Below are 24,159 nucleotides of genomic sequence, written 5' to 3'. Positions count from 1 at the left end.
CTGTGTATTAATTTTGTATCCTGCAACTTTACCAAATTCATTGATGAGCTATAGCAGTTTTCTGGTGGTGTCTTTAGGATTTTCTATGTATGGTATCATGTCATCTGCAAGTGCAAAGTGACCGCTTTACTTCTTTTCCAATTTGGATTCCTTTTATTTCTTTTTCTTCTCTGATTGCTATGGCTGGGGCTTCCAAAACTATGCTGAATAAAAGTGGCAAGAGTTAAGAGTTGCCATGTGGTTCAGTAGGTTAAGGACTTGGTGTTGCCACTGCAGTGGCTGGGGTTGCTGCTGTGGCACGGGTTCCATCCCTGGCTTGAGAACTTCCAGATGCTGCAGGTGTGGGGAAAAAAAGGGGTGAGAGTGGACATCGTTATTTTGTTCCTGATCTTAGTGGAAATTCTTTCAGCTTTTCACCATTGAGAATGATGTTAGCTGTGGGTTTGTCATATATGGCCTTTATTGAGGTAGGTTCTCTCTATGCACATTTTCTGGAGGGTTTTTATCAGAACTGGATGTTGGATTTTGTCAAAAGCTTTTCCTGCATCTTTCGTAGTGATTATATGGTTTTTATTCTTTAATTTGTCGGTGTGCTGTATCACACTGATTGATTTACAGATACTGAAAAATCCTTGCATCCCTAGTATAAATGCCACTCGATCATGGTGTATGATCCTTTTAATGTACTGTTAGATTTGGTTTGGCAGGATTTGGTGAGGATTTTTACATCTTTTTTTTTTTTGACTTTTCTAGGGCCACACCCGAAGCATATGGAGGTTCCCAGGCTAGGGGTCTAATCAGAGCTGTAGCCGCCGGCCTACACCAGAGCCGCAGCAACATGGAATCCAAGCCGTGTCTGCAACCTTAACCCACTGAGCAAGGCCAGGGATCGAACCTACAAGCTCATGGTTCCTAGTCAGATTCATTAACCACTGAGCCACCAGGGGAACTCTGGATTTTTGCATCTATATTCATCAATGTTGTTGGCCTATAATTTTCTTTTTTGTGGCATCTTTATCTGGTTCTAGTATCAGGGTGATGGTGGCCTCAGAGAATGAGTTTGGGAATGTGCCTTCCTCTGCCATTTTTGGAAGCAGTTTCTTCTCTAAATGTGTGGTAGAATTTGCCTGTGAAGCCATTCAGTCCTGGATGTTTGTTTGTTGGCAGTTTTTAATTATAGTTTTAATTTTAGTACTTGTGGTCGGTTTGTTCATGTTTTCTATTTTTTTCCTGGTTCAGTCTTACATACAGTTCTGAACCTTTGTAAAGAAAGTGGCATTTCAAAAGGATACAAATAAACTTATTAGTGGAGCAGAAGCAGACTCACAAGCTCTGAAAACAAACCTCTGCTCATCAAAGGGGACAGACTGGGGCTTTGGGACTGGCACTGGCACATGCACACTGGGGCACAGGGAGTGCCTGGCCCACGGGGACCTGCCGTATAGCGCAGGGGACTCGACCCAATAGTCTGTGATAATCCATTCTGCAAAAGAACAGATGTGTGTGTACATAACTAAATCACTTTGGTGAATAGCAGAAGGTATCACAATACTGTTAAGTCAATTATACTTTACTAAAACTTATAAAAAAAAACCCTAGGAATTTTCCTAGGAATTTCGATGGAAACTGCATACGGCGTCATCAGAAATCTAGCACAAGGTCAGGTTTTGCAGGATGTTTTGTTTTGTTTTGTTTTTTCATTTTGATGACGGTGTGAAGAAGGGGACGCCAGTGTTGCCCAGATTTCAGATACACACACCGACCCCATGGTTGGTCGGAACTGCCGTTTTTGCCCTCAGAAACAGAGCCCTCTGCAGCCTGGCGCTGTGCCCCTCTGGGGCTGAGGCGGGAAGGAGGGATCTGTTCCGTCCATCATGGGCGGGGGGACCAGCTGGTTGGGACCACATGGCGAGAGTCTGGAGAAGGGTAACTTAACTCTTAGCCATTCTCCTTTCCAACTACATGAGAATCTCATGGAAGACATTCTTGGTAGCTGGAAGCCCATTGCTGCACATTTCTCTTCTAGAAACATTTTTTGTCCTCAGAAACCAAGGGACTTTGACGGCAGGAATCCCTGACATGTGGTTGGGACAGAAGCCACTCTGGTGGTGGGTTTGTTGGCAGTCGGGAGCGGCCCTTCTTTTCTCAGCCCCCATCCCAAGCCCTGAGTTCAGCTGGCATGTTCTAGAAATTTCACCCGTAGTTCTAGATGGTACCTGCCAATTAAATGCTCAGGTCATTCCTTGAGAGAGAGAGCATTTCTTGACATTCTGTAGGCTCCAGACCAGGAAACTGTCACATGCACGCTCTCCTGGGCCACTGCTTGGCTAGCAGTCACACAAGTGCATGTCACCCAGCATTGAGTAAACGAACCAGTCCTCAGAATAATCAGAACGAACACACTCTTGCACAAGCCACTTGGACATGACCTAAGGCTTGGAAGAATTAGTGGTTGAGGTAGAATTATGAAATCTCAAAATGGCAGTGAAGCCCAAATAAAAGGCCAGTAAAATCGACCCTACCCTCTCATTTTCCCCTGACACATGAGATGTATGGAAAACAGTCCATCAAAACGTCATAGTTTTAAGGATTTGAAAAATCTCCTTGGTGTCATTTTTTTTTTTTTTTTTTTTAAAGAAAAACGAGCAGGGGACTTTTTCAGAAGAAATCCCCTTAAGCTGAAAAGGCTTTAAGTTTCTGACATTTCATAACTTTCTTTAATAATGGTTCTGAAGCGCCAGCCCTGCCTGGAGACAGAGAGGGGCCCTGTTTTGATCTTTGTGGTTCAAACCCCCTTCAGTCTTCCCTTTACGGTTTACCATGTGTACTGTTTTGTCATCTGCTGCTGTCCTCTGGGCTAACTGTGCTTCACAATTGGTGACTCATGCGATCAACACCCCTCCCTTCCTTCCTTCATCAAATATCAGTTAATACACTAATTTGACACAACACGATCCTGGGTTCACATTGGATTCCCATCCCTGTTGGGCTACACGGAAGGCTTTGACTCTCTGCAGACTGTGAAATTAGAAGAACGGTTCATGCTTGGGTCTTAGCGCGGGGTCCATGCTGTGCGAGGCACCCGCATCTGGTAGCGATTCCATTCTCATAAAAACCCCATGACGTTGCACTATTGTCTTCATCTTCTTTTCACAGAAAGGTTAGGTAACTGCCCAGAGCACTAGTCACGAAACAGAACTAGTCACATAACCAGTACACAGTGGAGAGGCAGCGCGGTTCTTGTCCTCAGGAATTCATGTATGTAAAACCCTTGGATTGCGTGTCGGTCTTGTTTACTGTTGTGCTACCAGGGTGGCTCCTGTTACCATCTTGGAGGCTCAGTTTCCTCATCTGCAAAACAAGAAGTGTGGTACTTGGGGTTGTCAGGAGATCCAGTGAGGTAATACCATGTGCCTACGCTTAAGGGGCCCATTGGGTAAGGACTGCTGTGGTGAAAGCCACTGTGACTGTGCTGGGCAGAAAGTGCAAAGGGGGTCCCCCCACCTTTCAAGGGCCTTCAGTTGGTAGGGCAAGTAAGACAGGTTCCAGCGAACCCTGTTGCAAAGCCCTGTGGGAAGAGAGCAGTAAGAAAGGCACAGACGAGGGGCGCTCTGCTGGGGACACCCTGCCTCGCCCCAGCTCTTGTGCACCAAGTGAAACATGGGAAGCTGCCGAGGCTCCCCGCAAACGAGGCTTGACCTCCTTCAGCTCGGAGTCCCCTCCCCAGCTCTGTGGGGAGACCAGGGGCTCATCCTGATGGGTCAGCCACGCTGGAGGGGCCCGGAAATGTTTGCTCCCTGGAAGAAACGGGGGAGGGGGTGTTTCATTTCTCTTGGTCTCCCGTTGGCGCCTGGGCCTTGAGGAGCAAATTGAGGACACACGCGGGAGCCAGATCTGGGAGCAACAACTCGCATATCATGGGACTGAGTCTCCATCCCCCAAATTTCCAACTGGCTCGACCTGTGCCCTGGGATGTGAGAGGGGACAGGAGTGAGTGGTGAGGACTGCATTTAGCGTGCAGAGCCCGCCCACCACCCGCGGTCGGCAGGGGAGGCGCTGGTCGGAAGGGCACCGTGAGAAAGGCTTCAGCGGACACCGCGTTTGCCAAGAGAGTGAATGCAGCGTGGAGCGTGTCAGTAACCGCCCGGGGGTCAGAGTGAAGGTGGCGCCGTCTTACTCTTGAGTTGGCGCTTCAAGAGGGACGATGAAAACGGGGATTCCAAGCCAGTTGCTCAACCCTTGCCAGATTCATCTTCCTCATCTGCAAAGCGGGTACCTGCCCCATAGGGCTGTAAGCCTTAAGCAGTTGGATGGCTTTGTTATCGTCGTTGGCAAGGAACTGAAATGTTTAAAAAGTGAAGAATTTAAAAAAAGGGAGAGAGATTCAAAAGTAAAGGAAACTAGGGGACACAAGGGTGTGGGTGTCTCCTTCAAAGGTTTCCTGCGTGGGAAGGAGGTTAAACTTCATCTTTATAATCCCGGATGGCAGAGCTGCTGTTGAAGAATGAAGGCCGTCAGGACAGGCAGATTGCAGCTTGACCTAAGAAAACACTTTCTAACGTGTAAAAGCTCGCCAGCAGTGGGATGAACTGTCTGGTGGTGAGTTCCCCGTGTGTCTAGGTATTCAAGGCCAGCACAGGTGCTTACCTGGTGGGATTGGACAAGATACTGCACCGGGGCCTTTCCACTGCTGTGATTGGGGTAGACCTGGTCACTATCATTTATTGATAATCTGGCTGAGGTTCATTGCCATATAGCATCTCATTTCATCCTTCAAACCCGATGGGATAAATTCTATTATCAGTCTCCTTTGACGGGAAAGTCGGAGAAGTTCAGTACCACATTGGAGCTTGCATACTTTGTAAGTTCCCAAAGCTAGCTTTGGACCCAGATCCACTTGGCTCTGTGGCATTTGCTCTTGCCCGCATGGTCTTGCCAGGCTTCCCCACAGCTCCCTTCAGTCTTTTTGTGCAGAACGAAATGGAGAGGGCGGGCGGTGCTGGGTTGCAGCCTGGAAGCGTTCAGGCCAGATCCAGCTGACATACGTTTTGATTGGCAGGCGCAGTGCTTCTGGTTGCCAATATTTAATAATCGGAGGAGTTCACAGAAAAATCTGATTTCCTACTTATCACTAAAAACTGGAAACTCTAGTCTCGCTGGCCTGGATTCCCACTGGGCAGCCACTGGCTGCAGCAAGCAGGGGCGGCCCCCTCCAGACACAGCCTGGCATTCTCCGCTGCCCCCGCCTCTACGGCATCGCAACCCTCGCCCCCCCGCCCCCCCATATCAGCCTTTGCTGCCCAGCCCCGAGAGGGATGTCAGCGGGCTGCCCTCCGTGCCAGTGTTTCATGTCAATGTTAGCAAACCACGTGCTTGGGGATCGGAAAGTGCTTGTCATATTTTCTAGAGGAAGCTGAGTCCAGAGCGTTGCAGGGTGGCAGTGCCAACCTCAGCAGAAGCCTGGCTCCCGACACCCACTGCACATGACCCTGGAGGGGACGTTGTGCTGGGAACCTGGAAGCTGCCCTCTGGGAGAACGGGTGTCCCAGTGACTGGACACCCCCTGCACTGGAGGAGGGCTGTGCTCTTGGAAGGACTTTCTTTTCTAGACGTCAAAGAGGGACTTTCTCTGGTTTGGCCGCTCTTGGTCCTGAAGTGGTTGTGTCACAGACCCCAGAGTCCCCAGGACCATACAGGAGAGCGAGCTAAGCAGAGGGTCCAGTGACTCAAGCTCGATGTTAACGGAGTTTCTCATCAGGCTGTCGTTCCGTGTCTCTTAAGTTCTGCCAGAAGATCCCACCTTACCCCTGTCTCTGCACCATCTTTCCTTCCTTCCATCATGTTGGTTGGGTATTTGAAGGCGAAATCGTCACTCCCAAGTCATTCAGGAGGGTCATGGCCAGACGTTGGTGTGGTGCAGAATCCTCTCTAGGACCAGGACCTGAATGCAGCTTTGGCTCAGCCGTTCATACTATTCTTGTGCTGTGGGAAGGTCTCACCTTCTCTCTAGGGCTCAGTTTCCTCTTCTGTAACACGAGAGGCAGTGTCAGGGTACCATACGAGTCCCTTAACAGATTTAGGGTTTTATGATTTAGAGGCAGAACTGGGAATAACAGGACCTGGGACATGGCCCAGAATCTTGGCAGTAGAAGGAGTTGTAGTCTTCCATCAGAGCTACTTGCCTTCCTTTCTCCTTCCTTTCTGTTTCATTTCCTTCCTTCCATCATCCATCGATCCATCCTTCTATTATCCATCTATCCGTCCTTCTATTATCCATCCTTCCATGACCCATCCATCCTTCCATTATCCACCCATCCATCCATCTATTCTTCTATTATCCACCCATCCATCTATTCTTCTATTATCCATCCATCCTTCCATTATCCAGCCATCCATTCTTTCTTCCTTTCCCTTTTCTCTTCCTTCTTACCTTCCTTCCTAGCTTTTTTCTTTCTTTCCTTCTGAGATGCTTTCATTGATGAAGATGAAAATGTGACTGAGGTCATCCACTTTGTGAGCCCAGAAATCATCTAAGCATCTTGTGTGAAGACCCAGTGAGCAAGTTTCTAGGAAGCATGAGATCTGAGACCTTGGTTGCCTTCCTGGACTTAAGAGGCTCGTCAGGCACATCATCTACCCCACCCTCCACTCTTACCTAGATCATCAACTAACTTATTTAGAACTAGCCATAAGTTTAAAAATTTGTTCTCCTTCTCCAAGGCAGAATTTAGTACTTACTTTTTCCTCTAATCAACAGGAATGTTTCCTGGGGGGAGGTATGTGCGCTGCCTATGCAGGTAGACCTAGAGTCCATGGATGTGCTTTCTCAAGGCACTGACTGCATAATGCACCCTAATTTCATTTTTTTAATGCTTCATCTACTATCTTCTCCATAAACATCTGTTGACTGAGTGCCATGTGCTCAGCCTATGCTGGACACTAGGTCAAAATGATAGATTATTCTGATTGCCTGCCCCTAGATGGCCACATTTCAAGGAGCAAACTCACAGATAAAGTAAGAGGAAGAGGGGAGCCTGGAATACTGTCCCTGTTCTCTTCTCTCCTTTCCTTTTTTTCTTTTTTTTTGGTCCTTTTCAGGGCTGCACCTGCAGCATATGGAAGTTCCCAGGATAGGGGTCAAATCAGAGCTACAGCTACCAGCAATGCAGGATCCGAGCCACGTTTGCAACGTATACCACAGCTCACAGCAATGCCAGATCCTTAACTCATGGAGCGAGGCCAGGGATCGAACTTTCAACCTCATGGTTCCTAGTCAGATTTGTTTCTGCTGTGCCACAAAGAGAATTCCCCTTTTCCATTTTTTTAATTGGGTTAGTTGTCTTTGTTACTGAGTTGGTAAGAGTTCAATTTTTGTTATTAATATATTAATATATTTTATATAATTATCCTAAATACATATTCTAAATATATTCTAGACATATCATTTAGAGCTATAATTTAGATACTCTCTCTCTATATATATAATCTAGATCTTAATGTTCTGGATATATATATAAACATTTATATATTCTAGATACAAGTCCCTTATCAGATACATAATTTGTAAATATTTTCTCTGTTCATTCTTTTCACTTTGTTGATAGTTGATAGTATTCTTTTTTTTTTTTTTGCTTTTTAGGGCCATACCTGTGCCATATGGAATTTCTGGGGGTAGGGGTCGAATCAGAGCTACAGCTGCCTACACCACAGCCACAGCCACGCTGGATCCGAACCGCATCTGGGACCTACACCACAGCTCATGGCAGTGCCGGATCCTTAACCCACTAAGGAGGCCTGGAATCAAACCCGCATCCTTGTGGATACTAGCTGGATTTATTTTGCTGAGCCACGAGGGGAACGCCCTCAGCAGTATTCTCCAAAGCCCAAAAGTTTTAAATTTTGAAGACTGATGTGTCAAAAACCAGCGGACCATGGACTCGTGGACTTCTTTCTGACTCTTAGTCTCCCTCCATTGATCTGTACGTCTGTCTTTATGCCAGGACCACCCTGGCTTCACTCCTGTTGTTATAGTCTTAGTAGTAACTTTGAAATCGAGACACATAAATCCTCCAACTTTGTTCTTTTTCAGGATTGTTTGGGCTCTTCAGGGTCCCTTTCAATTCTGAATTTTAGCATCAGCTTCTCAGTATCTACACACAAGTCAGCTGGCGTTCAGATGGGGATTGCGTGGAATCTGTAGAGCAATTCGAGAAGCACTGTCATCTCAACAAGAGGAAGCATTCTCCCTCGTGAACACAGAATGCTTTTCTGTTTTTTAGAGCCTTAATTTCTTTGCACAGTGTTCTTGCACTTTTCAAGATGTAAGTTTTACATTTCTTTTGAAAAATATTGCTAAGTATTTTATTCTTTTCGAGGCTATTATAAGTGAATTTTTTCAAGTTTCATTTTCAGATTGTTTTCTGCGAGTATGTAGAATATAATTCTTTCTTGGTATATTGATTTTGAATCCTGAAATCATGCCGAACTCAATTTTTAGGTCCAATGAATAGTTTCTTGGTGGATTCCTTAGGCGTTTCTATATACAAGATCATGTCATTTGAAAATAGAGAACATTTCTTCCTTTCAAATCTGGATGCCCTTTATTTCTTTTTCGTGCCTAATGGCACAAGCTGGAATGTTCACTGCAGCCTTACTTAGTAGGATAGCCATAACAGGCATGGAACCCAGCACAGTGTTGGACAGAAGAGGTGAGAGCGGACAGACAACCGTGTCTTGGTCCTCATCAGGGGGAAAGCATTCAGTCTTTCACTGTTAAGTGCGATGTTCGTTGTTAGGTTTTTTGATAACACGCCCAGTTTGTTGAGTGTTTTTATCATGAAAGGGGCTGGTATTTTGTCAGATGCTTTTTCTGCATCTTGTGAAACAAACTTACAGTTTTGGGCTTTTGTTTTCCTGATAGGGTATATTAATGACATTGACTGATTTCTGGATGTGAAATCAATCTTGCATTCCTGGAACAAATCCCACTTGGTCATGGGGCATAATTCTTTTGTGAAGAGTTTGCTGGGAATGTGTTGTTTTTCTGCATTCATATTCATGAACGATATTGACCTGTAGTTTCCACATTATGTCTTTGATTTTGGTATCAGGGCAATACTGGCCTCCTAGAATGAATTGGGAAGTTTTCCCTCCTGTTCTCTTTTTTAAGAACAATAGGTGAAGAATTGCTATTAGTTCTTTAAATGTCTGGTAGAATTCACTGGGCCTGGGCTTTTCTTTATGGACAGTGTTTCGATTACTGATTCAGTACCTTTACTTACAGGTATATTCAGGTTGTCGGTTTCTTGCTTAGTTTTAGTAGTTTATGTCTTTTTAAGAACTTGTCCATTTCATCTGCTATCTAATTTATTGGCATACAATTATACTGACTTTATAATGCCTTTTATTTTAGTAACATCGATAGTAATATCTACTGTTCCTTTTCTGACTTTATTAATTAGTCTTTTCTCCTTTTTACGTGGCTTGTGTAGCAAAAGGATTATCCGTTGTGATCATCTTTTCAAAGAACTAGCTTTTGGTTTCATGGATTTTTTTTTTTCTTTTGTTTTTCTGTTCTCTAGTTCATTCCTTTCCACTCGAATCTTTATTATCATCTCCTTCTACTTCTTTTAAGTTTAGTTTGCTATTCTTTACCTAGAATCCTAAGATGGAAAATAGGTTATTGATTTGAAATTGGCTCTCACTTTTCAATATAGGCACACCACTGTAAATTTCCCTATAAACACTGTTTGGGCTCCATCCCATAAGTTTTGGTACATTGTGTCTTCATCTTCCTTCTCAAAGTATTTTATAATTTTCTTTTTTTTTTTTGATTGATTAGTTATTTAGAGTATGTTGTTTCATTTCTACCTATTTATGAGTTTCCTTAGTTTCTTTCTCTTAATGATTTCTAATTTCATTACTCTGTAGTCAGAGAACATACTTTGTATTATTTCTGTCCTTTTAAATTTATTGAAGTTTGTTTTGTGGCCTAGGATATAGTTTATCCTGGATGTTCCATGTGTCCTTGAGAAGAATTGTTATCCTGCTGCGATGGGTGGAGTGTTCTATTTATGTCTGTTAGGTCTAGTTCGTTACCTGTGTTGTTCAAGTCCTCTCTTTTCTTTTTGATCATCTGTCTAATTCTGTCCATTATTGAAAGATATTGAAATCCTCATCTATTGTTGTTGAGTCTTCCATTTCTCTTCATTTCTGTCCGTTTTTTCCTTTGCATATTCTGGTGCTCTGTTGTTAGTTGCATGTGTATTTATAATTATTATATCTTCCTGCTGGATCGACCCTGTCATTATTTTTTAAATGCCCTCTTTATCTCTAGCAACATTTTTTTTGTTTTGTTTTAAAGTCTATTTTATCTAATATTAGCATAGCTATTTCACCTTTCTTGTGGCTTCTCCAAAGCTCTGTTGTGAATTCTCAAAGGCTTTGATGGGCAGTAAAAGTCAAGAGGAAATTGCCTCTTCCTTTTTTTTTTTTTTCCCCTCTTATTTCAAATGAAAAATTTCACCAGTTAACAGACTCTCCTTGAGCGCCAGGTATGGTTCATAACACAAAGACTTGCATGATGTGAAAACTTGCACGTCTAGATAGAATCCTTTTCATGGGAGCGATTCATTAGTTTCTTATCCTCTTCACTTCATCCTCAGCAAATTAAAATCTCATCTTTCTTGGAAATAACTAGGAGTCCTCATGACCCAGGCTTAGAGGTAAGAACAATGAAATTAAAGGGAAAGGAAATCAAGAAAGGGTTTATGAAAATCATGGGAATAAACAGGTGCAAGGAACCAAGATGTTTTTACTCTTGAGCTCCTCTTCAAGTCAGAAAAGCTCCCTACCTTCATTCCTTGGGTCATTCCCTTGCCCCAAACGCAGTTAGAAGAACACCTCCGTGGTGCCATTGACGGAGACGGAGTGGAAGGAGGACTGGCACGCTGGGACCTCTAGGTCTGTGGGTCTTGATGTGCTGAAGTGATGACCGATTTCAAAAGGAAAAACACATTTCATACGTAGATGCAGTATCACTCTGAGCAAAGGTTCCCTGTTCGATCTCTCCTTGTGGCCAAGCCTGCTTGTTGTCCTGAAGGATGGCAGCCCAGCTACGCCCACTGGATGAGAAATCCTCATATTCTGTGCCAGTTTCCTGTCACTGCATTGAGTTCCAAGAGTTCAGAGAGGGGAGGGTGGCGTGACCTCTCCGTTGCTGTGCATTGGCATGAGTCCCTGGTGACAGTGTGTCTGCACCACGGGTACACCCGCAACCTCTGGAGCAGCCCTTCCTCACTCTTTCAACAACCGGCCAATTTGGTCTCAGGAAACCACTCTGCAGCGCTGGCTGGGTTTGGAAGTCATTTTTAATTTTGTGACAAAGACAAATGCGTCCTCTGGGAGTAGTAAGTGGTTTTACTGGTGATATTAATGGAACCGTGACCTCTCCTGTATCTATGGTCCTGCAAAACAAAAAATGTTTGTATTAGAAGATGTCAGGCAAGTTCATTCTTAGCCCTTCCTTGAAACAAATTGCAGAGGAAATATACTATTAATAAGCCCAGAGAAGTGTGTGTGTGTGTGTGTGTGTGTGTGTGTGTGTGTGTGTGTGTCTACAGGCATAAGCTCAGTTGCACACACAGTGGATTTATAATGCCTACTACTGACTGTGTACAGATGATACGCTGTGAATTGTGCTGGGCTGGACGTAAATCACTGAAGTTTTGATATCTTTGGACGGACCGCGGTGGGCCGCGTGCTGAAATTGGTATTGGCCTTTTAAAGGCCAACAGCTATAATAAAATTCAGGGGTGTGAGGGATCCAGAGCGACCAAGGGCAAGAGGAGAGTGGAAGGCATGAAATTCAGAGGCCTGTGCTGCACTAGCCTCTTCTGTTTGGATTTGGGCTTGGCGGTCATTAGCCTAAAAATGACCACCCCGAGCTTGACTATTTCCTGCAGGAACTTTTTATGCCAGTGTCCTTTGTTGAATATAGTTGCTTAAGGAGACCGTAAATTAAATGTGAAGGATTTACAGTTCAGTTACATGAATTAAGCCATTTCCTGGTGTTTGTGTTTACCTTGGGAGGCACAAAGGGGACAAAAATATAGACCCACGGGAGGAAGGAAGGGAATGATGGCATCCCAAGGGTCCCTGCCCGAATGTCTACCTCAGCAGTTTTATTCAGGGGCGGAATTTCGTGCTGATGAGTGAATCTTTATATAATTAACTTTTCCTCTCTACAGATGCTGCTGCGCCCACTGAGCCTTCTTAATAGACATGTAACTACTAGTGTGGAGATTAGTGTCTCTTTCTATTATATTGGACAAAACCAAAGTAAATCAAATGCAAAACTTACATAGTTTTCCTCAAATAAAAATAGAGGGTAATTGAGAGTTTGAGTCTTAAATGCCACACCTTAAAATATGAGTAGAAAATCATACACAATCATTCTAGAAAATCTGACAAATGCAGAAGAAAGTAAAGAAGAAAATAACAACCCATGACACTCAAAGATCATCATTGCTAGTGTTTTACTGTATGCATTTTGTCTTTTTTCGATGCCATTATTTGAATATAGATGTATACTTCTCATAGTTTAGATCATGGGAGTATAATTTATGATTTTCATAGAGCCTAACTGCCCTGTCCTAAGTTCAGATCTCTCATAATAAGAAGATCAAGGAGTTCCCTGGTGGCACAGCAGGGTGAGGATCTGGAGTTGTCACTGCTGTGGCTTGGGTCACTTCTGTGGTGCAGGTTCAATCCCTGGCCCAAGAACCTACTTCCGCATGTGGTGGGCACAGCCGAAAAAAAAAAAAGAAATAAAATTGACAGCTAATATGTATATAGTACTATCTGCCAGGCACTATGCTAAGCACTTTACATGCAAGAATTCACATCACCCTCATAATAACCCATAATATATAATATATATTATATATATATTATAAATATATATAATATATATATATATATATAATAAGAGGCAGAGTTTACAAATGAGGCACGGAGTGTTGAATGGTTTGTTCCAGGTCTCACAGCTAGTAAGGGGCAGAGCCAGGACTCGAACCCTGGGTGTAAGATGTGTGCTCTTAAAAAAAAAAAAAAAAAAAAAAGCGTGTTCTTAACCACAATCCGTTGCTTCTCCCTGACCCTATGCCCCGCGCTGGCCCTGTGCCAAAGCCTGCGCCCACAGCTCTGTCCCTTGGTGAGAACCTCCTGGTCTCAGAATTCCTCCAACACTAGACGGTGTGACATTGCTTTCCCCAGGGACTTGTGACAGCCAGTCCGCCTCTGAGAAACAGTCTCCTCTACAGCCCTTCTTGTGGCGGGGGTTGGGGGGTGGGAAAGGAGCTCTGGGTTCAAGGTCAAGAGAAGCCGGCCTCCAGGCCTGGCTCTGTCCACGGTGAGACGGTTCACTGCACCTGTTCATGCCTGTTTTCTCATCGGCGCGATGACAGGGCTGGGTAGTAATTCCCTCGTGTGCATGCCTTTAAGACACATTAGGCAGAGCAGGATACGGCCAGCATCCTCTGCTCTGGGAATTCATCGTCCACGGAGGAGCCAGAGAGGTGGTGTCGTAAACGTCAGAGGAGGCTGCTGGGATGCTGCCCAGGCCCCCAGGTGGGCTGGGGCCCAAGGGTGGGAGCAGGAAGGGCTGGCCTGCAACGGCCTCCCCTGGACAAGCAGCACTGTGTAGGTGGCTTGCGGCTTCCAGGCTGGGCTGTGGCGACCTCTCCAGGGGCCTTCTCGTGTGTGTCCCACTCTTCAGAGGCCACAGCATGCCACATGGTTTTGGGTGCAGGTGGGGTTGGAATATTTTAAAGAAACTACAGATGGAGCTGGAGATTCTCCTACTAAATGAAGCCAGTCAGAAATAGTGCCGCGTGATACTGGTACATGCTTGTACATATGACACATGCCATGGGATACCGCTTGTATGTGGAATCCAAAATATGGCACAGATAGGAGTTCCCTTCGTGGCGCAGCGGAAACCGCATCTGACTAGGAACCATGAGATCGCAGGTTCCATCCCCGGCCTCGCTTCGTGGATTAAGGATCTGGCGTTACTGTGGCTGTGGTGCAGGCCGGCAGCTGTAGCTCCGATTAGGCCCCTAGCCTGGGAACCTCCATATGCCATGGATGAGGCCCTAAAAAGCCAATAATATATTAATAAAATATGGCACAGATACAGCCTGCTGGACATAGAGAACAGACTTGTGACTGCCAAGAGGGAGGGAGTGGGAGTTTGGGGTTAGTAGGTGCGAACTGCTGTATTTGGAGTGGATAACGCGGTCCTGCTGTACAGCACAGGGACCTGTGTCCAGTCACTTGGGATGAACCGCGATGAAAGATAATATGAGGAAAAGAATGTGTGTGTGTGTGATTGGGTCATTTTGCTGTACAGCAGAAATTGACAGCATTATAAATCAACTATTATAAAAAAATTAAAAATAAGGAAATGTATTGTGTCAGCTTCTGGAAACCAGGAGTCTGAAGTCAGGCTGGCAGCTGGGCCCTGCTCCCTCTGGAGCCTGTAAGGATCCTTGTCTGTCTCTCCTTACTTTCTGGGGGCGGCTGGCCAGCCTTGGTGTCCCTGGCTTTGCACATTTCCGTAATCTGCTTTGTCTCCGCACGGCCTTCTCCCCCTGCCTCTGTTCTCACGTGGCCAGTTCTTTCGGGACACAAGGCATGTTGGGTGAGGGGCCCACTCTGCTCGGCTGAAGTCACTGTATTGGCAGTGACCCTCTTTGACCCAGAAGGGTCTTGTTCTGAAGTATTAGGGGTCAGAACACACCATATTTGGGGGGACACAGTTTAACCAATCACAATCCCTGTAGCCACCATTTAGTCCACAGCCCTGGCCTCCGAAGTGCTCTTGTTTCTGTCCCCTTCGTGCTCCATTCAGCGTCCAGGATGAGCTTCCTAACGGACAGCAAGCAGGCGGGGGCCCAGGTCATTCTTTCAGGCCCGGAGGAAGAGTTGACACAGGACTTCTTTCCATCTGGGCAGAGACGCTGGAGCCCAGGGGAGGAGAGGCAGAGGCGCGCACAGCATCTCAGGAAGACGGACGCCTGAGGGCAGGGTCGGGCCTGACTCGCAACTTTTCTAAAAGGCTGTGCGTTCAGTGCCAAGAGGAATTGCGCAGAAGCCCAACAGGGGGTTTGAGCCCCCCCCCCCCCCGAAACCAGCCAAATGCCGTACATTTTTTTTGTTGTGGCCATGCCTGCGGAAGTTTCTGTGCCAGGGATTGAACCCAAGCCACAGCAGTGACAACGCCAGATCCTTCACCCACGGAGCCACCAGGGAACTCCCAAATGCCATTCTTTGAGGGGTGGCATCTTGATGACTAGGTAAAGCCCTTTCCAGACCTCTTTGTGTGCGCTTGAACATACTTTGCTGTTAGGAGACAGATGCGCGGGGCAGGCTGGAGAAGTGGAGGACACAGGCGTGCGAGACGCGGTACTCACATGGCTTCTCCCGCCTCCCCCCTTCCCCTCCCCCAAACAGCTCGGACCAGCTCTCTCTGGTCTGCCCTCGAGGCCCACAAAACCCGAAAAGGCTGGCTTCTGTCATTCACATGCTAATCCTCTCTCCAACTTGACACCTGGCTATCCGCTGTTATCTGTGCTCCAAAGACCCAGACCCTGCACCCACCCCCCCACCCCTCTGACTTGTTACAAAGGCTCCGGAGGGAGCTTCCTGAGGCACTTAGCACAGCTGGAGGGAGAAGGTTATGCAGAATATTCACCTTTTCCCCCTAGAGGTGGAAACATTCCCCCCACCGCCCCTCTCCCCTAGGTCACCCTTGCAAAGTGGGGCATCAGGGCCCTCAGAAGGCCAAGACCTGAATAAGGAATTCGCTTTTCTTAGAGAAGCATTCTTTTTCTGGGCAGAAACCCAGAGGGCCCAATTGCAGAGAAGAAGGTGGGTGTATGGGGTGCGTGTCACCGGCGGTGCCCGCGTCGCCTCGCCAGCCACAGTGTCTGCAGGTTCACGGTACAATCATGTGTGTGTGTTTTCCTTTCTTCTCGTTCAGATACAGGTAGACCTTTCTTAGAGATGCACAGCGAGATCCCCGAGATTGTAAACATGACTGAAGGCAAGGAAGTCATCATCCCCTGCCGGGTCTCCTCACCCAACATCTCTGTTACTTTAAAAAAGGTAAAACTGGGCAGTGCTCCTCTCCCGGGGGTTTACTGCAGAGCCTGAGGAATTTCGAGTCATTTGCTCTCTCTGGAATAACCACCTTACGGATGCTTCGGGGCTTTCTCAGTAGACTTTTTCTCCAACAGCTTCTTAGTATCAAGTATAAATGCTGCAAGTTCTACCGTGCATGCACGTAAATGGAATAAAGTGATAACGTCGTAAGCTAAATCTATGTGAACAGTGGAAGAACTAAAATTATGAAAATGTTGATGTATTGCCACAGATTCCAATGCCTGTAAAATGTCAGAAACAGCAATTCTGTTGCTTGTACAAATGAATAGTCCCGATTTTTGCCAGAGGTAGAAGGGCTAGGCAGTTAAGGCTCTTGCTTTGGTTTGAGTTGGGAAGCTCCTAGTAACAAAAGGTTTATCTCCGGTTGGGCATCCAAACTTAAGCTCTTAGAAAAAAAAAAGGGGGAGGGAAGAAAGCTATTCTTGAGATATGTCTTCATATTATGTTGTAAATTGTGCATATGGAAAAGGAAAACGATTCAGGGTAAAATCTGATAAAGGCAGGAAATTGCTGTTGTGGCTCAGTAGAAACAAACCCAACTAGTATCAGTGAGGACGCGGGTTCCTTCCCAGCCTCTCTCAGTGGATCAGGGATCTGGTGTTGCCATGAGCTGTGGTGCAGATGACAGATGCAGCTCAGATCTGGCCTTGCTGTGGCTTGGTGTAGGGTGGCAGCTGCAGGGCCGATTTGACCCCTAGCCTGGGAACCTCCATATGTTACATGCCAGCTGATGCAGCTGCACCAGCATCAGGGCCACGTGAAGTCTGAGAGTTGGATAAAAGCTCCCCAAATGGAAAAGTGCAGTGCATCCTGGCAGCCTAGAGCTTTCAGGGGGCAAGCTGTCTGTCCCAGGCAGCACTTAGCACTGCCGGCATGTCCAGGTGGGGACTCAGGTGGGGTTTGGTGGTGATGAGAGGTTGGAAAAGTTTAGAGTGAATCTGGAGGTCACCTATTGACCCTGAATCCTGAAACAGGATGAGGCGTCTCCCTGTCGTCCTGTATTCACTCCCATACGTTGTCAATTTAAAGCCTCAATATAGCCCCTCGGTGGCAGGTTTTGGCTTCCATGACAACTGGGCATCATCGCCAGGAAATAAAAGTTGTTGTATGTCAGAGCTGGAAACACCAGAGGAGCCAGAAAAAATCTGAGGCTCCCAGGGAGTTAGGGGCTTCTGGGCTACACTGGGTGTTGGACCCCGCCACCCCCCCGCCCCCTGCCCTGCTCTTGTCATCTTTTGCTAATGGTTTACTTAGTGAAGGAGGCCAGCCAGAGTGGTTAGGGCAGCGCCCAGGGCCACGCTTCCTGAATTCTTACCCCCGCCACTTACCCGCCAGGTCATCAAACGTCCCTCAAGCAGATCGTCTGTTTTTCTGTTTTAGGAACTTTCCCAAATTCCCCCAGGTAAACATTTGGTGGAGATAGAGTTTTCTCTGTTTTTCCACCCAGCTCTATAGTCATTAAAAGGAGAGAAGTATAAAATTGTTTTTCTGTTTTTTCCACTTTTCTTTTTTTGTTGCTCTTTTTTTTTTTTTTTTTTTTTTTTTTTTGGTCTTTTCAGGGCCGCACCTGCAGGGTATGGAGGTTCCCATGCTAGGACCCAGGAACTGGAGCTGCAGCTGCTGGCCTACACCACAGCCACAGCAAGGCCAGATCCTTAACCCACTGAGCGAGGCCAGGGATGGAACCTGAGTCCTCGCGGATGCTAGTCAGATGCGTTTCTGCTGAGCCACTATGGGAACTCCCTTTTTTTCACTTCTAAAAAATTAAAAGTGGAGTTGATTTACAGTGCTGTGCCAATTTCTGCCGCGCAGCAGGATGATTCAGTCATATATATATATATATTTACATTCTTTTTGCAGAGAAGCATAAAGTTCTAAGGTTTTTTTGGTTTATTACATATTTATTGAAAATGTTCTAACCTAGGAGTTCCCTGGTAGCCTAGTGGTTTAGGATCCAGCATTGTCACTGCTGTGGTGCGGATTCAGTCCCTGGCCCAGAAACTTCTGCATGCTTTGGGCACAGCCAAAAAAAAAAAAAAAAAAAACAAACAAACAAAAAAAAACGACAACAGCAAAAACACCCAAAACTTAACCTATTACACGTGTATGAAGTTGCTATCTTTCCCTTCCATTTCTCTTACTGTCCCTTCTTTCCTAACGGGTTGTCCCCTCCTCTCCTTTCCCCCTGCCTGCACTGGCGGAGCCCTGCTCAGCTGGCGAGAGCCTCCCTGTAGGTACTGCCTTTCAGGGCTGCCCATCTGTCTGCCCCCCTCTGACACATACAGCACCTGCCCCAGCTGATAAGCTACCTAGTCTTTTGCTGTTTTAGCTCCTGTTGGCTGGAAATCAAGTTCCTTTTTCAGTGGCTACAGCCAGTGACAGGAATGCGTAGGTGAGTAAGGGAAACACTGCAGAGGAGATTTCCATGTGTTTATAAGTCGCACAGAGAAGTTTGGCAGCCAGTCTGTCTTTGAGATTCAGCACATTGCTTTTGCTTTCACCTGTTTTTATAGTGTCACGGATTTCGATCCCTGGCTTGAAGTTTTCTGAGTTTTTCCTTTAATAGTTTGTCAAGTTAGAAGACGAGGTTCCCCACCCCCACCCCCACTGACTGCGGAGGGTTCCTAAGTTTACGGATAGAATCCTAATTTACTAAAACGACATGCATCCTTTGATTGCTTTCCATTCTCCATAGATAGGATGCAATTCATCTCAAACCCAAGTTGCACTCTGGTGATATGTACCAATGCAGACATACCCATGGGGGAATAGAAATCTCTGCCGTAGGACCATACATCCCTGTCTGCTTCCAGAAGCAGTAAACGTAAATGATAAATGGATAGAGTGATGGATGCATGGCTGCACCCATGCACCTTTGGCTGCCCCTACAGCACATGCAAGTTCCCGGGCCAAGGATGGAATCTGAGCAGCAGCTGCAACCTGGACAGTCGCCCTGGTGACACTGGATCTTTTAACCCACTGCGGGCTAGGGATTGAACCCGAGCCTCTGCAGTGACCCAAGTGGCTGCACTCAGATTCTTAACTCACTGCCACAGCGGGAACTCCGAGGGGTGTGTGTATGTGTATACTTTTTTTTTTTTTTTTTTTTTTTTTTTTTACTTTTTAGGGCCGTCCCTGTGGCATATGGAAGTTCCCAGGCTAGGGGTCAAATCGGAGCTGCAGCTGCTGGCTCACACCACAGCTATGGCAACATCCAAGCCATGACTGCAATCTCCACCACAGTTTATGGCAACGCCAAAACCCCAACCCATTGAGCAAGGCGAGGGATCAAACCCTCATCCTCATGGATACCAGTCTGATTCATTACCCCTGAGCCACAACGGAACTCCCTCCAAAGTGTACTTTTTAAAAGAAGATACAAAAGACTCGAAACTTCTTTATAGCAGTTGATGCTGTGAAGCTTGGTAATCTGTTGTGGGAAAGTGATCTGATTTTCCCCCCGCTTTTTCCAACTGGGGATAAACAATAGCAGTCATCAGACCACTGCCACTCAAACTGGCTGGCAGTCTGCCATCAGGGGAACTTGGCTGGGCCGCTCTAGGGGCAGTGACCCTTTACAAAGTCTAATCTCACCAGAGATGGTTTGAATTGAGTCCTTGGTACAGAGGAGAGGCATAGTCGGAGAATCAGATCGTGGATTCTTCTGTTTGGGGGTACTCCCAGGAATTGGGGGGCACTGCATTCGTAACTGTTTCTGGCCTCACATTCACTTTCGGCTCTCTTCCCTGTCAGCAGCCTTGGCTTCTGGAACTTTCCCTCCCAGGGGCAGGGTCGACACCCTCAGTCTTCCCCAGAGTGATAACGGCAGTAAGTGCCGAGTTAATGCCATGGACTGCAGAGGACCTAGAATTATGGTCCTTTTAAGACAGCAGCCTCTTTTTTTTTTTTTTTGCCCCCCCTGCCACAGCATATCTGCAGTTGCCACCTGAGCCGCAGCTGCATCAACACCGGATCCTTAACCCACTGTGCCAGGCCAGGGATCAAACCCGTATCCCAGCGCTCCCGAGATGCCGCCCATCTCACTGTGCCACAGCGGCAACTCCAAGACAGCTGCCTCTTTAACAAATCAGGCAAAATGGGAGGCGAATGTGTGGCTTGTTAAAAGCTCCTGGTGACGAGACCGTGAGGACGAAGTGGCAGCCCTAAGGGGAAAAACAGCAAAACATTGATTGGTTTCCTGAGCCAGTTCGTTACAAAGGGCCCAGAGCTCCGGGTTCCCACGAGGGCTCTGACGGGGTGAGGAGGTCTCTCCTCTCCTCGGTGGCTGCAGCTTTCGGCCAAGGTTCTTAGCAGATGAGCATGTTGACTGCAATGCATCAGAGTCAACGTGGAGGTGGCTCCATGCAGAGCAAATTAACGAACCGACGATGACAGACTGAAGCTTCTTCCCGCACCCTTCTCATGTGCGGTAACAGCTACATTTTCAGAGCGTTAGTGAATAAGTAGGGAAACGCTTCTATCACAGGGCTAATACGACTCTGTGAAAATGCTTTTCTTCCTTTTCCAGTTTCCACCTGATACGCTGGACGGAAAGAGAATCACCTGGGACAGTAGGAGGGGTTTTATAATATCCAATGCAACATACAAAGAGATAGGGCTGCTGACATGTGAAACAACCATCAACGGACATTTGTACAAGACAAACTACCTCACGCTTCGACAAAGTAAGTGATCTTCCAGAAGCCGGAGTGCCCCTGGCTTTATCCAGTTCATGAAACGTCGATTTTTTTCTTAAATGTTACCTTGCTATGCTTGCAGCCAACACAATCACAGATGTCCGAATAAGCACGCCGAGCCCCGTCAGACTGCTGAGAGGTCACACTCTCGTCCTCAACTGCACGGCCACCACGCCCTTGAACACCAGAGTTCAGATGACCTGGAGTTACCCCGGGGAAGTGAGTGACCCTGTTGCTTCTGTAGGACAGTATTTTGTTTGAGCAAAGGCAGTGTCACTGCGTTTTCGAGGTGGGGGAAAAAATCAGAATATTCTGACTCCCGTGGTGGTTTGAGCCAATAAAGAAGCTTTGGGGTTGGTTTGGGTGCTTGTGAACGTGATACGCAAAGATACGGCCTTTTGATGTCTGGGGGCTTTGTTTTGAAGTTGTATAGGTTGGTGTTTCTGTTCCATGATTCTGGGTGGGAAAGGGGATTGTTTTCATCCTTGGAAACTGTTCTCTCGGACTGAGAGATGAGAGGGGAGTTTATCACTCCGGACCAGGCAGGGACTGTCTTTTGTAACAACAACAACAAAAAGTTGTTGTCGGCGCATTAATTTCAGAGACTGGCAGACAGGCAGGCACCTGAGTGGAGCATGTTTGGGAAAGATCCAACCCAGCCATCCAATATTGCATTTGTTAGGTGACAAAGGAGTGATTCTGTCCTTGAGAAAAAGGAGTAGCATGAAGATAGGGTTCCCTTATTCAAATTAAACATCCTTACAAATGATCATTTTTTAAAAAATGTGTAGATGGGGGGGATCCACCATAAACTAATAAGAAATGCCTGGCAGTGGTCCCAGTGCCATTTCCTGCATCTCTCTGATTGATGTGGCACATCCCAAGGAAATTACTTGTTATGTCACTCAGATGGCCCAATTGCAAAGTTAACTTATGATTATGTTATGTACAGAAGATTAATGCATCAGCCCCAAGCTTTTTTTTTTTTTTTTAAATTGCGGTAGAGTTGATTTACAATTTTATTTTCATTTCAGGTGTACAACATAGTGGTTCAAAACTTTTACAGACTATATTTAAAGTTATTCTAGAATATTGGACTTTATTCCCTGTGCTGTACAGTATAAACTTTTCTTGCCATAGAATAACTTAGCAACATGAAGGTGCCACAAGTGGCCCGTAGGGACAGATTAAGAACTCTTTAGTCATAAAGTATTTTCCAAAGAATGGTATTATTTCATTGGAATAAAAATGCTAGGACTGGTAGCAATAGGTTCTGGGTTTTGAGAGAAATCATACATTCCTAATAAATGCAAAGAGGGAAGAAACGTACATCTTACTCTGCTGTAAGAGTGTGGCGATGCACCTGCTGAATGCCCATGACCTTTGAAAACGGCACTGTCCTGCAGAACGTTCTGTCAGGGAAGCGGTCCATATCTCTGCTGGCCAATATGCTAACCACTAGCCGCATATGCCCAATAGCACTTGAAATGTGGCTTGTGGGACTAAGGATTTGAATGTTTAATTTGTTTAATTTGCAGCATATCGAAGTTCCTGGACCAGGGACTGAATCTGAGCCACAGCTGAGACCCACGCCACAGGTGCAGCAACACTGGATCTCTAACCCCCTGCATTGGGCTGTGGGCCAAACCTGCACCTCCTCAGTGACCTGAGCCACTGCAGTCGGATTCTTAACCCACTGGGCCACAGCAGGAACTCCCTACTTTTGTATTTTAATTGATTAATTATTTTACTTTTTAGGGCTGCACCCTCGGCATATGGAGGTGCCCAGGCTAGGGGGGTTGAATAGGAGCTACAGCTGCCAGCCACCACAATGCTGGATCCTTAACCCACCAAGCAAGGCCAGGGATTGAACCCGAAACCTCGTGGTTACTGGTCGGATTTGTTTCTGCTGTGCCACAACGGGAATTCCAAATTTTAATTTAAATTTAAATAGCCCCATGTGGCTGCTGGCAGCTGTGCTATCTGAGCAGTTCTGAAACCCAGGGGTGGTTTTAGGATACCAAGGCAGAAACAATACTTCTATGGCTGCAGCTTGGGAAGGAAAGAGCTCTCGAAGGGAGAAGGAAGAAGTAATACCTATATGAACAGAGCTGCTGAAAATCCAGGGGACCGATGCTCTGATTTTTGATGGGAGTGACTGGTGTTTTCTCTCTGGTCACTGCCGAGAACAGAGAAAATGGCGTGACACGTGTCTGTGCCACCAGGGCCGTAAAAAAGGACAGGTGGGTAGAATTTATCCAATGTGGCACCGAGGAGAGCTATATGTTCAAGATCCAAAGATGACTTTGGTCAGCTTCCAACGTCTTTTCCATGCCTCCCTATGGGGACAGACTGAGCGGAGGAAATAACATATTCTGTTATAAAATGTAATGCTTCAAAAAAAAAAAAGAAAAAGGAAAGAACAATGAAAGGAAAAGGCAGTGTGACCTCATCTTCGCAAAACCAGTAGTGGGCGGGTGGGTCATTGTGGCCAGTTTACCCCTCGCTGAGCCCGAGGCCTGGTCGTCTCCCCACCCCCAGAGTGCCTGGGGCTTTGCAGGCCCCCAGACCCAGGCTGAACTTGTCCCGCTGGCTTTGCAGGTGCCCAGATCCAGTGGGATTTAGCAGACATGGGCAGGCCTTGCTCACATAGTGCAACAGCGAAATTACGATTGTTGCACCTTAATAGGTGTGGCCCGCCTGCCTAGCTTTCCCTTCGTTTCTAGGAAGGAAGCACACGTAAAACTCACATGGAGACTTGTCAGGAGAAACTGCCATTCATCCAGATGCTAGAGACGACTGCTCCCGAGTCTGGGTGCGTTGCCCAGGCCTAGAGGACAGGTCACTGGTTAGAGAGCTGTGGGCGCGGGAAGGTGTTGGATTTACACGCCAAGGCCCGAGATCCCCGCCTGCTTTGGCCAGTGTCTCGGACGCTTCGCTCTCTCCGTCTGCACGGGGGCAGTCACCCTGCCCAGCTCACCAGGCTGCTGCGAGGAACAGCTGAGATGAGGAGAGTGAGAGTCCATTTGACGAAAACGAAGTGCCCAGGCAGGCTGCCAGAACGCGTTTCCCCCTCGAGGGGGGCTGGCCTTGTGGCATAAAACACTGATCTGGGAGTTCCCGTCGTGGCGCAGTGGTTAACGAATCCGACTAGGAGCCGTGAGGTTGCGGGTTCGGTCCCTGCCCTTGCTTAGTGGGTTAAGGATCCGGCGTTGCCGTGAGCTGTGGTGTAGGT

The 24,159-nt window shown here is 46.6% G+C and overlaps 1 protein-coding gene and 1 long non-coding RNA gene across 2 annotated transcripts in view; one reads left to right on the top strand and one right to left on the bottom strand.

Moving 5' to 3' along the window:
• The window catches only part of FLT1 (fms related receptor tyrosine kinase 1), a 174,609-nt gene that overhangs the window by 34,261 nt on the left and 116,189 nt on the right, over positions 1 to 24,159 (top strand). The window contains exons 4-6 of the mRNA XM_001925740.8: positions 16,046 to 16,170; positions 20,756 to 20,912; positions 21,007 to 21,143. Coding sequence (XP_001925775.6) covers positions 16,046 to 16,170; positions 20,756 to 20,912; positions 21,007 to 21,143 — 419 coding nt within the window. The remainder of the gene's footprint in view (positions 1 to 16,045; positions 16,171 to 20,755; positions 20,913 to 21,006; positions 21,144 to 24,159) is intronic.
• On the bottom strand, positions 2,695 to 23,754 carry LOC146398496 (uncharacterized). The gene is made up of 4 exons (XR_014819134.1): positions 23,675 to 23,754; positions 23,022 to 23,276; positions 10,854 to 11,465; positions 2,695 to 3,351 (listed from the first exon to the last, which is right to left on the bottom strand). It is a non-coding gene; the product is annotated as an uncharacterized LOC146398496 (long non-coding RNA).

This window comes from Sus scrofa, chromosome 11, assembly GCF_054392235.1.
Source record: "Sus scrofa isolate SSC_HxYL_T2T_F1_AM1 chromosome 11, Sscrofa_HxYL_maternal_Yorkshire_Landrace_v2.0, whole genome shotgun sequence".
Lineage (NCBI taxonomy): Eukaryota > Metazoa > Chordata > Mammalia > Artiodactyla > Suidae > Sus > Sus scrofa.
Note: the sequence above shows the minus strand (reverse complement) of the source record. Positions and strands in the feature narration are given on the sequence as shown.